The sequence below is a fragment of the Arachis stenosperma genome, chromosome 9 (assembly GCF_014773155.1).
Source record: "Arachis stenosperma cultivar V10309 chromosome 9, arast.V10309.gnm1.PFL2, whole genome shotgun sequence".
Taxonomy (NCBI): Eukaryota; Viridiplantae; Streptophyta; class Magnoliopsida; order Fabales; family Fabaceae; genus Arachis; species Arachis stenosperma.
The window spans coordinates 134,627,215-134,641,429 of NC_080385.1; the positions used below are offsets into that span (position 1 = coordinate 134,627,215).

The 14,215-nt window shown below is 26.8% G+C and overlaps 1 protein-coding gene across 1 annotated transcript; it reads right to left on the bottom strand.

The window, feature by feature from the left end:
- Positions 1–1,076: 1,076 nt before the first annotated feature.
- LOC130951421 (uncharacterized) lies at positions 1,077–12,004 on the bottom strand. Its single transcript, XM_057880068.1, has 24 exons — positions 11,814–12,004; positions 7,489–7,706; positions 6,856–6,964; positions 6,637–6,738; positions 6,454–6,513; positions 6,260–6,338; positions 5,970–6,117; positions 5,531–5,654; positions 5,235–5,415; positions 4,978–5,006; positions 4,708–4,856; positions 4,427–4,529; positions 4,231–4,326; positions 4,084–4,139; positions 3,875–3,998; positions 3,351–3,413; positions 3,196–3,255; positions 2,946–3,107; positions 2,675–2,748; positions 2,489–2,582; positions 2,203–2,339; positions 2,033–2,113; positions 1,812–1,917; positions 1,077–1,440 (listed from the first exon to the last, which is right to left on the bottom strand). The coding sequence occupies exons 1-24, from the start codon at positions 11,988–11,990 to the stop codon at positions 1,369–1,371; spliced, it is 2,604 nt and encodes an 867-aa protein (XP_057736051.1). The 5' UTR covers positions 11,991–12,004; the 3' UTR covers positions 1,077–1,368.
- Positions 12,005–14,215: the final 2,211 nt, after the last annotated feature.

The window sequence follows — 14,215 nt, forward strand, 5'->3', positions numbered from 1 at the left end:
TGTGGTCATTTATAATAAAAAAATATTTTTTAAATTTATTTGACAAAAAATTATCAAATTTTAAAAATAAAAAGATCTTATTTTTCTAATAATGTTTGCAAAAATTTACATCAAAATTTGATCTCTAAAATCATTTTTTAAAATATATATTTAATATATAGTTCTTTAGTCGTGTTTTTAAATCTTTTGGGATCTTAGTTATCGTTAACGTCTTTCAAAAATCGTTTTGTCAGCAATACAAAATTTCAAAAACGATTTTAGAAATTTATTCTTTATTTTATTTTGTACTCCTATTTATATCCTCTAAGATATATGACTTAACTTCTTCTTAAAATAAAGATAGTTCTTTTATTTTCTATTACAAAACTTTGTTTTTATATTTGTGTTGTGTTGTATTATAAACGTTCTTTTGAAATTTTTGTTATTGAAAAATTAAGTTGAAATTATTATCTTTTTATTCTTTGCATTAATTTAAAAATGGATAATTTTGATAGACAATTCTATTAGTGTTGAGAGTTTAAAAAGAAAAACGTGAACAAATTGGGTTATAAGTTGACTATTTTTTAGTTATGTTTAAATTACGCTAAATTTTTATTTATTAATTTTTATTAGTTTTCTTTTCCTTGGCCTTCGGGCCTCCATTGTAAAAATAAAATTGATTGCTAATCCACATAATTCACTCACTATGTAATATAACATTAAATTACATTCATTTGGAAATCAATTAGTACTTTTACCTATAATAACATTATAGAAATAAATTTTTTAAAATTATGTCGGTTTTGACATTATAAATTATGGCACAAAAAATTTATAATATTAAACTACTTTTACAAAAAAATTGTAAGAGACAAAAATATTTGTCAGCTAAAAAAATTATGATATCTATAGATAAAAAAAAATTAAATAATAAGGAATTGTGGAGAATGAGAGAAGAATAAATATTAAGATGGAGAAAATAAAAAAAATAAAGGAAAGAAGAAAAGAGCATGCAAAAGACTTTTCCATAAAATACAATATTTATACAACAGTTTGTAGTAAAAATATTATACATGAAATTGTTTATGTATGTACAAATATACGACTAAGCACTAATAATTTACCAAGGAGTATATGGTGATGATATCGTGTCATTATCTAACAATAATATATTTTCTTTCACATTTTATTCGTCACACAAAATATATGATACAAAACTAAAAGAAAGTACTAAATAAAATAATCACATCCTTATGCATGGTAATATGTATTACAAAACAAGGAGCAACAAAAAAGTACAACATCATCATCGATTTACCCTTTTGCCATTTGTCAATAAAGAAATTTGTAATATAGTATGCTATTATTATGCGTCATGGCTTCTTATTCTCAACATACTGAGGGCCAGCTTTTGTATGGATCCTTGAGTGTAGTCATGTTGCCAGGCCTTGAAAAAACTATCTATATACATGATACATAAATAAAAACAAATTCAATTTACTTGATACACCTCTAACCATGAGCAACATATTCAAATTTTGATTGATGCTATTCTTTGATCGATACTAGTTAACTCTATCGTAACTTAAGAAACATTTACCAGTAGTCTAAATTTAATTTGCATTATAATTACTTTCTTAAGTAAATATTTTCCCTCGTGCAGTCTTATAGGGCTAAGTAAGGAGACTTAACATAGCACAATTTCAAGTTAAAAGTTTTAAAATTTGGTCACAAATTTATATCTTTGAGAATTGAAATTAAATTATAATGTCTAAAAATATGTTTGGTTATAATATCTATGATGTAGACTTTTTTGTAACTTAGTTTTTTACCTGGTAATTCCCAAGTGTTCGTGATTTGAAACCTGCACTAGTAAAATCAAAATAGTATTCCCATGTTCTGATGAACTTTTCATCGAATCCAAGAGCCAAAACTTCACTGAAAATACACAATTTTCAAATAGATTTTTTTAGCATAAGTGATAACAAAAAGAAAAATGAATAATTTCAATAGTTAATACATTAAAGTATGTTTTGATAAATTTAATGAATACCTTTGATTTTTAAGGAAGTTCTTTTTCCACCACCTTAATGTTTGGTAGTAATGAATTCCAAAATTTTCACTGTGCTCTACACTGCATAGAGGAATGTTCATTTCATTAATAAGAAAAGAATGAAGGGATGCTGGTGATCATTGAAGTTAGAAATAACAAGTAAATTGTACCATAATCTTGATGCAGCAGCCATGGCTGATGTTATCCTACTTAGAGAAGGAAGGCATCCTCCTAGAAAAATATATTCCTTCAAGAAATCGGAGCTGCGTCTACACTCATCGTAACGTTGGTCCGGAATTGATATAAACTATGAAATAAGATAACCATCTTCAAATGTTATCACCAATTTAAATACCATATTTTTTTACAAAACTAGTATCTCCCTTTTTTGGGATAATAACAAGTGTTTTCGTCCTTGCATATTTTTATAATCAAAGCATTGCCAAGAAGTTATACCTCAAGAATTAGAAGCCCATCATCTGCCAATAGTGATTCGCAACAACTGAAGAACTCTTCCATGTATTCATGACCAACTGCTTCTATCATTCCACTAAAATACCATTTTATATGTTAAGTAATATGCAGAAAAATATTGCTATTCTGTGTATTATTTATGCAGAGTCAACTAGAAAATTTGCTCACACAGATATAATCCTATCATATTTGAATGTCTTCGGTAGTTGGCGATAGTCACATAGAAGAATTTTGATATGATCCTGAAGTCATGAATTCAAAACATTAAGCATAGACCACACCTATGCAATGATCACAATTGTATAATGAAAGAACTGAAGATCGTGACACGATGTCCTTTTTCATGCATTTCATTTGGCTTGTATATTAACTTCACCATGTTTCTGCATTAGATTTTAAGAAAATGATGAAATTAATCATCTTATCATATACGATATACCTGAAGTCCAGCATCTCGAACTCTTTTTTCTGCAAATTTTAGTTGCTCCTTCGACAAAGTGATGCCAGTGCACTTGCAACCGGTTTTCTTGACAATTTCAATCACTAAATTTCCCCATCCACATCCAATATCAAGAATTTCATGTGTTTGGTCTATTCTAGCCTTCATTTATTTAAAGAAAAATAATGTTACGCCCTTTGCAATCTATCATCTAAAATACATTAATAAAATAACATTCTAAAGCACTCACTTTTTCAATGAGAAGAGACATTTTTCTCAGTTGTGCATCTTTTAAATCTTCCTTTTCATTCTATACCAGATATTCATATAGACAAAGAAATGTAAATGCTGCAAGTATCATTTGCAAGAAATTTGGAGTTAAGTATCAAAAGGATGTTGCCTTGCCTTGAACACTGCACATGTATATGTCATTGTTTCATCCATGAATAGCGCAAAGAGTTCATTGCTCTGGAAACAAACCAATTCAGAATTGTAAACAAATGATATTGAAGATTAATAGCAAAAATAACTTGATATATCTAAAAAATCATAATCAAATAAATAAAAAAAATAATTAATTAATGAACTAGCTTTGTAGTATACAAACTATAACTTAGCATTAAGTTTTTTCTATTCTAATTAAAAAAGTATAAGAAAAATCCATAATGTGGGGAGATAGAACCATAGTTGTTCATGAATAATGCAAAACTCCTACTAAGCATATATTTTTGGTGAAAACCGAAATTTTAATTATGAATTATCTATTTAGGTAAAGAATATCTCATTTGACGTATTTGTGATTTTTGAGTCTGAATGACTTGTTAAATGTCTACACAACTTATATATTGATAAATGACATGTACTTGTAGTTGCTTCTGTAGAATAAACATTAATGAAAATTTTAACTTAGGTAGTTATTGATCTTATACCAAGTCATAGTGATTAGAGATGTTGCGACGAGATTGTGTGATAGTATTTTTCCTAAAGTAATGCTTAATGAAGAAATTTGCAGATGCTAAACCCGCTGTAAAGAAAAATGGTGTCCACCAACCCCTGAAAACAATAAAAATGTGAAAAAGAAGGTTGAGAATGAACAAATAAAATTTTAACACTTTAACAATCATAATCACCAACTTACCTATTCTTCTTCAATTTTGAGCTTGAATCATTTGAATCTCTGTTCGCTATGAAAACCTATAGAAAACATACAAAGAACATGAAAGTAAAGACTGAAATACCGTATGTGACATTTGTGTGTTAATCAAATCCTAAAGAGTATTCATACCAGAAAAAGATTCAAAAGACCTTCATCTTTATCAACAAGGGAAAAGTCTCCATTAATATACGCATCTGCAAGGCCTAAATCAGCTTGTGTCATAACCTGACAAACACATAAAAAATGGTACTTGTTTTAGTTTCATGCCAACAATTGGAAATGAAAATCCATAACTTCATTTCATAAATATATCAAAAACACACACCTTCCAATAAAATTGGGGACTGTGAATTCTCATAACACACTTCAAAGAGCACGTTTTATTAATTCCTTCAAAGGAAAACATTGTTCCCCCCTCCTCCAATAAACTGTAAACTCCTCGAAACATGATGTATAAGTGACTCAAGAACTAGAAAATAATTCTATAATCATATAGATAGTATGATTGTTCCAAGAAATTATTATTCAAGTAATATTATGAGTGTAAATTAAGCTTACATTTATGATATGCAATAAATGTTTACACACTAATAAAAGTAAACTTACGTTAAACTACCAGTGGTAATATAGGAACTTAAGAATCTCGTCACAAATAGGCGTGCACTAAGTTCCTTCCAAGAAGGTACCATGAGTTTGGGGTTCGTTCGGAGGGAACAACATCTTCCAAGAATGTTATATGCAGCAATCATGCCAGCCTAAAAATGTTCTTCTTATAGTTTAGTTTTTTCATTCCTTTTCAATTTGTCATTTGGACAAAAAACTGATTCATAGTAAATTTGAGCCTCTTTAATTTCATAATAAGTTTTCTTTAACTACCTTTAATCCATCTTCATGATATCCACAACCTGGAATGCATAAATATTTGCTTAAGTCACAAGTATATTTAATGTCGGTCAAGCTGTCTCAACATAGTAAATATTGTGTTTTTGAAAAAGAAGTTGTCATTAGATATAGATAAGTAATTAATCTATCTAGAACTTTATTTCTTTGACTAAATAATTTTAATATTTAATAATTTAACTAGTGTTTAACTCTTAATTAAATAGCCAAAACTAGCTAGGTCCAGAAAGTACCTTGGTAGGCACCACAAAACCAAATTCCTCTTTTTCCTTGAATTTTTTCAAACTCTTGTGAAGCTTTGAATGCAGTAACTGATGGAATTGGATGTCCAGTTGACCACTTAAGAAGAGTATTTTTCGGTGTATGGTTTGGATTTAGAGTTAGAAGAAAAGGTAATCTTGTTTCACCAAGATTCTGCAAATCAAAATATAAGATCAATTAACAAGTTTTATTTATAGTTCACTTGAGTCTAAGTTGCCTTCTAGAGGTTTCGGTTATGGACAAATGAGTTATATGAATAGTTACTAACTTGAAGAATGTTGAGCCAGTATGTCACACAAACTTTGTTGTTGTTACATCCAAGAAAATTCCATGCACTCCATGCAGATGGGTTAAGAGGCATTAAATTTTTGTCATGGTGAAGAAAAATATCACTGCCAGCAAAGATCAAACCATTATTGTAAAGCTTGTCTTAATTATTTGAACATAAATCTTTTCACTCTAACATGTTGTTTAGGTACTATTCTCTTCACAAACATGGAAACCATAAGCATAAAAGGTTTAACTATGATAAAACTTCATTTTCAACATTGTCATGAGAGAAAATATCATGATAATTATCATTGTCATATCATTTGATAAAATTTATTACTTTAAATGTAACTAGTAACTACTACAAGCTACATTATCCTATTTTGTAGGTGGATTACAGCGAAGAAAAGAGTTAGAAATGTTAAGATAAACCATACCTATATGCATATTGGAAAGCACCAAGAATTCTTCGTTCATCATATGTTGCTTCCTCTCCTAATAATCTCAAAGTGTCAGGTGCATGTGTCGCGACTATGCAGCAATCATACATTTCTTTGGAACCATCTTTACAATGCACAACACATCCTGCAGCAAAATTTTTAAGATTGTTACGTAATCAAAATAATATAATCACACTCAATGGTTGAGATAGAAATTAAAGAAGAAGAAGAAAATGTGAATGTCTAAAGGTCAATGAGTACAATAAGGGAATAGACACATGAATCACCTTTTTTCGATGTTAAAACCAGTTCCACCTCACAATTAACTATTACTTTACCACCTCTTCTAACAAGTTCTTCTTTGACCTAGTTATTATAACAAATAATTAATGTCAAAATCTTAATTTATAGCTTAAACGAAAAGATATCTCATATAAGCTACACCAAAAAATACTACCATCAAACATAGCATTAATAGTACCTTCTTAACATAAGTGTGCGAGCGCCTTTTAACAGTTAGCCATTGTGGCCTTCCAAAGAGCTGCAAGGAGAAAAAAGAGGACCAGGTGAATCAAGATCGAAGCAGCCCTTTATTTTATTTATATATTTAAATTAGATTATTCATTACTGTATAAATTTGAGATAGATTTTATCTCTTTACTACCTGAAGATGATGGTGATTTCTGAAAAAAGAGAAAACAGAAAAAGCAGAGAAGCTCATAACTCCTTCAGAAGAGCAAGGCCATATAGAACCACAAATTGGAACCTACATTCATTAATTTCATGTTATAAATATTAAGAAGCATATACTAATTATATCACTAACCAAAGTAATGTTTATAGAAATCAAAACAATCTAATAAGATGCAAATGAACTACTCACAAGATATGCTTTCACAAATAATTTAGAGTAACCCCTTGACTTTATGAATTGGTCCAAGGTTTCATTGCGGTCCATATTCAAATTGTTGTTATCAAGCATATCAAGATACCTGCATTTTTAATTGGAAGATGAGACAACAAACTCAATTTATCAGGATATAATGACCCATGAACTAGCAAATTAGCATTACTCTTGTCAATTTTCAATATTTTGCAGGTGAGTTCAAAATTAATTAAATTTTGCATGAAAGTACAAAGAAAGCTAAAGTAGACAATGCTTTTTCATCAAGTAAATCGACTTCTCCAAGTTGACAAGCTAAATGACTTGACCCATACTTTACTTTTTATTTTTTTAATATCTGTTAAAATAAAAGAGTTGCTTAAGAAGAAAATACCAAACAATTTTATTTAAAGATTCATACATTTTCATACTAAAGTTTGAAAGTTTAGTATCTAGTATTCTAGTGTTTATATTTATATATTTCTTTTAAGAAAAAAAGACGGGCCAAAACGAGCTAACTTGTCCCCACTGGGTGAACCCGCTAGCCTACTCGAGCAGTCATATTTTTACTAGCTCAACTCGCAATAAATGAGTGTCATATAGTCATTGATATCCTCATATAATACTACTTACCTTGTAACATCATCTTTAAAGTTGATAATTTCTCTTAGCATTTGCCAAAAATAAAGGTTGATCACATTTTTCTTTTGTGCAAACAAGCCAAACAAACCGTTTCTGCTACTCCATTCACAGGTGTGGCCATTATCAAGGCTAATGGCGAATGACATATCAGATAATTCCATGTCAACTCCAAGGCTCTCAAAGAACTCCATCATGTTAGGATAAGTTACCTATTTAATGAAATGATACAATTTTTAATAGTACTTTCAAGTTAGGAAAAATCATTAATAACCAAAATTTTAAGAAGCAGGAACCTTTTTCAACCACTGTTAGAGATGCATACAGGCCTTCAATACAACAATTTTATAACAAAATTTGAGCATATATACATAATATCTCGCGTAAAAAGATTATATATATATATAAGAGAAAGTCTAGGGGGCCAGCAGATTTTGAGGTTTTTAGCCATCAATTAGCCATCAATGATGTTTTTAATGGTGTGAGATTGCATCTAATGGTGGAGAATCATTCAATTTTCCTTTGATGGTTAAGTGCTGGCCAGAATTTAGCAAAAGTGCTGGCCCCCTAGCACTCCTCATATATATAACTTTAACAGTTCATTATATTACTTTACTATACACATTATTTTGTTCGGATATTTTAACAAAGGAATATATTAGTTTCAGAATTATTTGAAGAAAAAATTCGTTAGTTCAAATTGTTAAATTTTAAATTCACCTCAGAACAAAGAGTTAGCGTTCAATTTTCTATCTCTGCTTTGTTCATCTAATATATTCACTGTTTTGTTGCATCTATGTTTCTCTATTCTGTGCTTTCATACTTATTATTTCTTGAACGATTTTTGCAAGTTGCAATATGCTTCTTGCCTATTTTATAAGTATGCTTCTCCATTGTTCCATTTCATTTGAAACGATACTAAGTTTACATTCAAAAGCCTGGTCCAACGATTCATGTAATGATTGATGATTTGATTATATAACTACTTTACAACATTATATCATATGATATACATTTGTGTATTTACACAAGGTGAACCACATTTTTTTTTAATTAAAATTTATAAAAACAGAGACCAAAATAATTTCTTATTACAAATTTACCATCCTACTTTTTATCATTCTGTTACATCAGCTTATTTGACAAGATGGCAAAAATTAATGGTATTAAAACAGATTATACTTGTTTAACCCGCAAAAAAACCTGATTAGACTAAGACTTTGAGTATTCCAAGATATATTCTCTAGTTTTATTTATTATAGGATTAACTGCGAATTTGATACTTCAAAAAAATTCAATCATTGACAAAATTTTTTTTGAAAGATATTATCAACAAAATAGTTTTTAAATGATTTAAAAATATGATAAAAAAATCCATAAATATTATAATTTTCGTAAATAACAAAAAAATTTTATATTTAGTAAACGACTTATTTATTAGATTTAAATTTTTGTAACAATATTTGAATAAATATTTAAAAAATACATAAAAAATTCGGAACAAATTTTGATTTCTAGATTTTTTTTTACTTTTAAAAAACATATGGTCATTTACAATAAAAAAAAAATTTAAAAATTCACTTGACAAAAAATTACTAAATTTTAAGAATAAAAAGATCTTATTTTTTTAATGATGTTTACAAAAATTTGCATCAAAACTTAACCTCTAAAATCAATTTTTAGAATATGTATTTAATATATAGTTCTTTTGTCATATTTTTAAATATTTCATAATCTTATTTATCATTAGCATCTTTTGAGATTTATTTTGTCAGCGGTGCAAAATTTTAAGTATCATTTTAATAGTTTACTCTTTATTTTATTTTGCACTCCTATATATATCCTCTAAGATATGTTACTTAACTTCTTTCTTAAAATAAAGGTAGTTCTTTTGTTATTACAAAACTTTGTTTTTATATATATTTGTGTTGTGTTGTATTATAAACGTTCTTTTAAAAATTTTGTTATTGAAAAATTAAGTTGAAATTATTATCTTTTTTATTCTTTGCATTAATTTGAAAACGGATAATTTTGATAGAAAATCCTATTAGCGTTGAGAGTTTAAAAAGAAAAATGTGAACAAATTGTGTTATAATTTGACTATTTTTTATTTATGTTTAAATTATAATTAAATTTAGTCACTAAAAAATTATTATTAAATTTTTATTTATTAATTTTTATTAAATTAATTTTATTAATTTTATTAGTTTTCTTTTCTTTGGCCTTCGGACCTCCATTGTAAAAATAAAATTGATTGCAAATCCACAAAATTCACTCACTATGTAATATAACATTAAATTACATTGATTTTGAAACTAACTAGTACTTTTATCCGTAATAACATTATGGGAATGTAAATCTTTTAAAATTATATCGGTTCTGATATTATAGATTATAGCACAAAAATTTATAGCATTAAATTACTTTTATAAAAAGGTCGTAAGAGACAAAAATCTCTGTCAACTAAGAAAACTAAGGTCTCTATACATAAAAAAATTAAATAATAAGTGTTTTAGTTATTATTTTTATATGAAAGAGTTTAATTTTTTTACTAATAATTAATTTTAACATTCATTATCTAAAATTTAAAAGAATTTAATGTGTATACTTTTATATTTAATTAGGTGTTAAGTCTTTGTACAAATAGAAATAATTAATTTTTATACTTGCTATTTAAAAATAATATTTTTTCTATATATAAAAATATTATTAGATATTAGTATAAAAAAATTATATTGATTGTTATAAAATTAATTTAGATTTATTTTTTTTAAATAATTGAATTTTGATTCTAATTTTTAATCACAATATTAGTACTTTCTCTAAATTATATGTAATAAATATTTAAAGAAAAAAAGTAAAAATATAGATTAAAAAACAGTAAAATTTAAAACTAAATAAAAAAATATGTATATAATAATATTTTTTATTTAAATTATATTATGTTGTTAATTTTATTTTTTGTAAAACAGAAAGGTAGAGGAAAATAGAGAATGAAAGAAAAGAGAGAAAAAGATAAAGAAGAAGAATGAGAGAGGGAGTTTGTTAATTTGGAAGTTGAGAAAAAAATTTATTTTAATTATAATGAAAATATTTTGTGATATATTTTGATTTGTCAAATTACCAATATAAAATATAAATTATAAATTATATATAGAATGGAAATGATAGTGAGAAATAGAAAAATAGAGAGAGATAAATAAGAGAATGTAAGAAGGAGGTTAAGAGATTTACTAATTTTGAAAGAAAATATTTTTTTAAATTTTAATAAGAGAGTGTCATGTGACACATTTTAGTTATTAAATTAGTTAGTAATATATAAATATAATATGTAATATAGCTATATTTTAATTTTAGTTTTAATTTAATTTTAATGCAATTAGAGACTGCTATATTGTATATTTTGATTGTTAAATTTATAATTAGTCATTAATAATAATATGTAAAAAAGATAGAATGAATGAAGAAAGGAGAGAAATAAAAAAAGGAAGAAAGAGGAGGAGAGAAGATTTTAAAAATTTGTAAGAAGTTGGTATGATTCAGTACTCGTTGGTGAATTTTTAATAAAAGATTATTTTTAACTTATTTTTTTTAAAAGATTTCATTAAATAATAAAAGTAATTTTATATTTAGATATTTCATGTAAAAATATCTTTTTATTTATTAATTATGTTTGAGTATAACTATATAAAAATATTTTTTTGTATATTTATTACGTGAAAAATATCTTTTTTTTAAGAAATTTTTTTTAAAAAAAGATGTAAATTATAACTTCTCAAAAACGATATTTTTTTCTAATATTTTTATTTTTATTACTAAAAATTTACCAAACACACTAAAAACTAAAAAATAGTCTTTTTTTATTAAAAAATATCTTTTTGTATCAACTTAATAACACCCAAAGAAAGACTTATTAATACACATTTAAATATTTTAAAAATATCTTTTTTTAAATACATCTACAATAATAAAAACCTATTAACATTAAGACATATTTCGACTTCTTTTTCATTGAATGTGAGACTTTTCAATCCATCCTTAACGAGAGCCAAAGTTTTTGTTGGCACATTGATTTTGACTCGAACTTGCTTTGATACCAATTTTATTTATTTATTTATTTATTTATTGGTGTCATCCTAATGATCCCTTTACCATTTCCAATTTCATGGGATGGCAATAAAGTAGTAGCGAAGAGCTAACCAATCAAATTTCCTATGAAAATGTTTCGGCCATATAGCTAGTAAGAATAATGTGAGAATAGTTGGAATTGAAGAGGGGGAGGGAGGAAAGGAGAGGCAATGAAAATTGAGAGTACTTACCCGGTTGAAAACCATGAAACCAAGGTCCAAATCAATACCATCAACATTCACAGTTTTGGCATGGCCTCCCAAATAATCTTCTTTCTCATAAAGAGTCACATTCACTCCCTCTTTGGCCAATGCATACGCTGAAACCAATCCACTTATTCCACCACCCACCACTGCCACTCTCATCATCTTAATAATACTATATTATTCAACTATTAATATGTAATAATAGAACAACCAAATTATTTTATGAAAAAACTTGCATGAACGTGCTGTATATATAGTGGAGAAATTTGCTTGTGTAAGCACATTATCCCTACTACTATTGAGTGCAGAGTAATACATGGTTTAAAAGAGTGCCACGCCTATAAAAAGCTAAATATATCCTCTAGTACATAATAACCTTTGGGAAAGTGTTCACGTATTCCATTCCTCTTTATTGGAACTTTGTTATACGAAGTAGGGACCGGTTACAAGTTAAATCTTTGTCCGCTAGCATCTATGGCAATGCCCAAAAAATCCTTTACATGATGATGGCTATAAACTAAAAAGACAGAAAGAATAGTGACCAAAAAGTGGCTACGTTGGTATATGATGAAAAGAATTTGAAGTCGATTGAGTCAAAGAAAATAAACAAAAATCAAATAAATTTTTTTACCCAACAAATTTGTGTCAAATAAAAAATTTTTAATAATAATTTTTAGATTTAATTAAAAGTCAATGTCAACACTAATTTTTTTAATCCGAAAATAGTTTTTATTTTATTTATGTGCTAGAATAAAATTATTCTTTCTTAAAAGAGCATATAATTATGAAATAAAATAACTAAATTTGCATAAAACTTGTGAAAATAGTATAAAATATTCTGATAATTGTAGTTTACTTACTAAGTTTAAATTGCATAAGACAGTGAAAATATATTGTATGAATATTTCAGTTTAAAACTTACCAAGTATGTGATAATTGATCCTATCACATGAATATAATAGGAAAAAAAATTGTTTGAGTAAATAATATTACTAAATATAGTCTGCAACTCTGCGGTTTTTCTGCCAAACATACATGTAAATGTTGCCCCAAGCCAAAGTTCATAGTTCTGCCTCCGATCCGTTTGATTGAAGTATTCATGGTTGCATTTGTTTGGATTTGGAAAAAAATTGAGAATTAAATCATGAAATTTTTTAATTGGTTTTCGTTGATTTAGGTTTGAGGTTTTTTTTTGGTAGATCTAAACCAATCTAAATAGATTAAATTCAGATTGGATCCATTCGAATAATTAAGTATCTAATTGTAAATAATATTTAAAAAAATTATAAAAAAAGTGAAAAAAATTTATAGAAATAATATATAACAGTAAAAAATAAGGACAATACATTATCAAATTTATACTAAAACAAAATAATTTTACACATCTTAAGATGTTGTATATCTACTGTTATATATTTTTTAAAATTAAATTAATTTAATTGAATAATTGGGTTAGTTAGAGTTTTGCGACTTTGAAATTAATACCCGATTAAAGTAAGATTTAATCAGATTTGACTCGATTATGTTTTATTTTCCATCAAATACAAAATCAACGAAATCGTGTCCGATTGTGTCAGGTCGGATCAATTTTGATCAGGTGATAATCGAATTATCCGTACTTATGACGATCTCTAATTTTGGTCAAAGGTCATAACAAAATACAATTTCAATTAACACCCTATACTAACAAAAGAATAATATTCTATTTAAAAAATATATTATTGTAAAAAAAAATTCAATAACATAGATATCTTATAAGTACAAATCTATTATCTATTAAATTGCATGATCCATAAATTTTTCATATATTTTTTTAGATACTTATATCCTACCTTTTATATGTTGATTAATCCACAAATGTCAATGAAGTTGGTCATATAAATTCAGTCATTTCATATACGCCTCAGTCTATATTTTCGACTTGGACTAGAACGTAATAGCAAAATCAGGTTCACTCTCCAAGCTCCACAAAATGCAAATGGTATATCTTCAACAAGTCTCTTCCTCTCAGTGCACCACCTCTTTTCAAGCTCATCTTAAATTGTATATCTTCAATCTCTACCCGTTAAAATTTTTAATAATAAATCTTAACGGCTTTGCACATTGGAACATTTTAGTTCCGGTAAAGTGCCTGAAACATGTGAAAGGCCTCAAAAACTGTTCATATGGCAATAATGCAAAAGAGAGCAATACTCGTTTGAATAAAATAAGGGGCGGACACAATAATTGATCGATGAAGGAGGAAATTTGTCACCTCCCTAAAAAATATCTAGCGAAGGCCCGGGGTATCCTAGGCTAATAATGAAGAGCACACATTAATTAATTTAGTTTGTTAAAATTTTATTTTTTAAAATTAGTTTGTAAAAGTTAATTTTTAAAAGATGATT

Bases quoted from the DNA above. Each gene is read 5' to 3' on its own strand.
- LOC130951421 (XM_057880068.1), bottom strand. From the start codon at position 11,990: ATGATGAGAGTGGCAGTGGTGGGTGGTGGAATAAGTGGATTGGTTTCA. The intron at 6,118-6,259 runs GTGATTCATGTG...ATTTTGCTGCAG, and splicing joins GGTTTTAACATCGAAAAAAG to GATGTGTTGTGCATTGTAAA. The intron at 2,340-2,488 runs GTATAACTTCTT...CTTATTTCATAG, and splicing joins ATGGGCTTCTAATTCTTGAG to TTTATATCAATTCCGGACCA.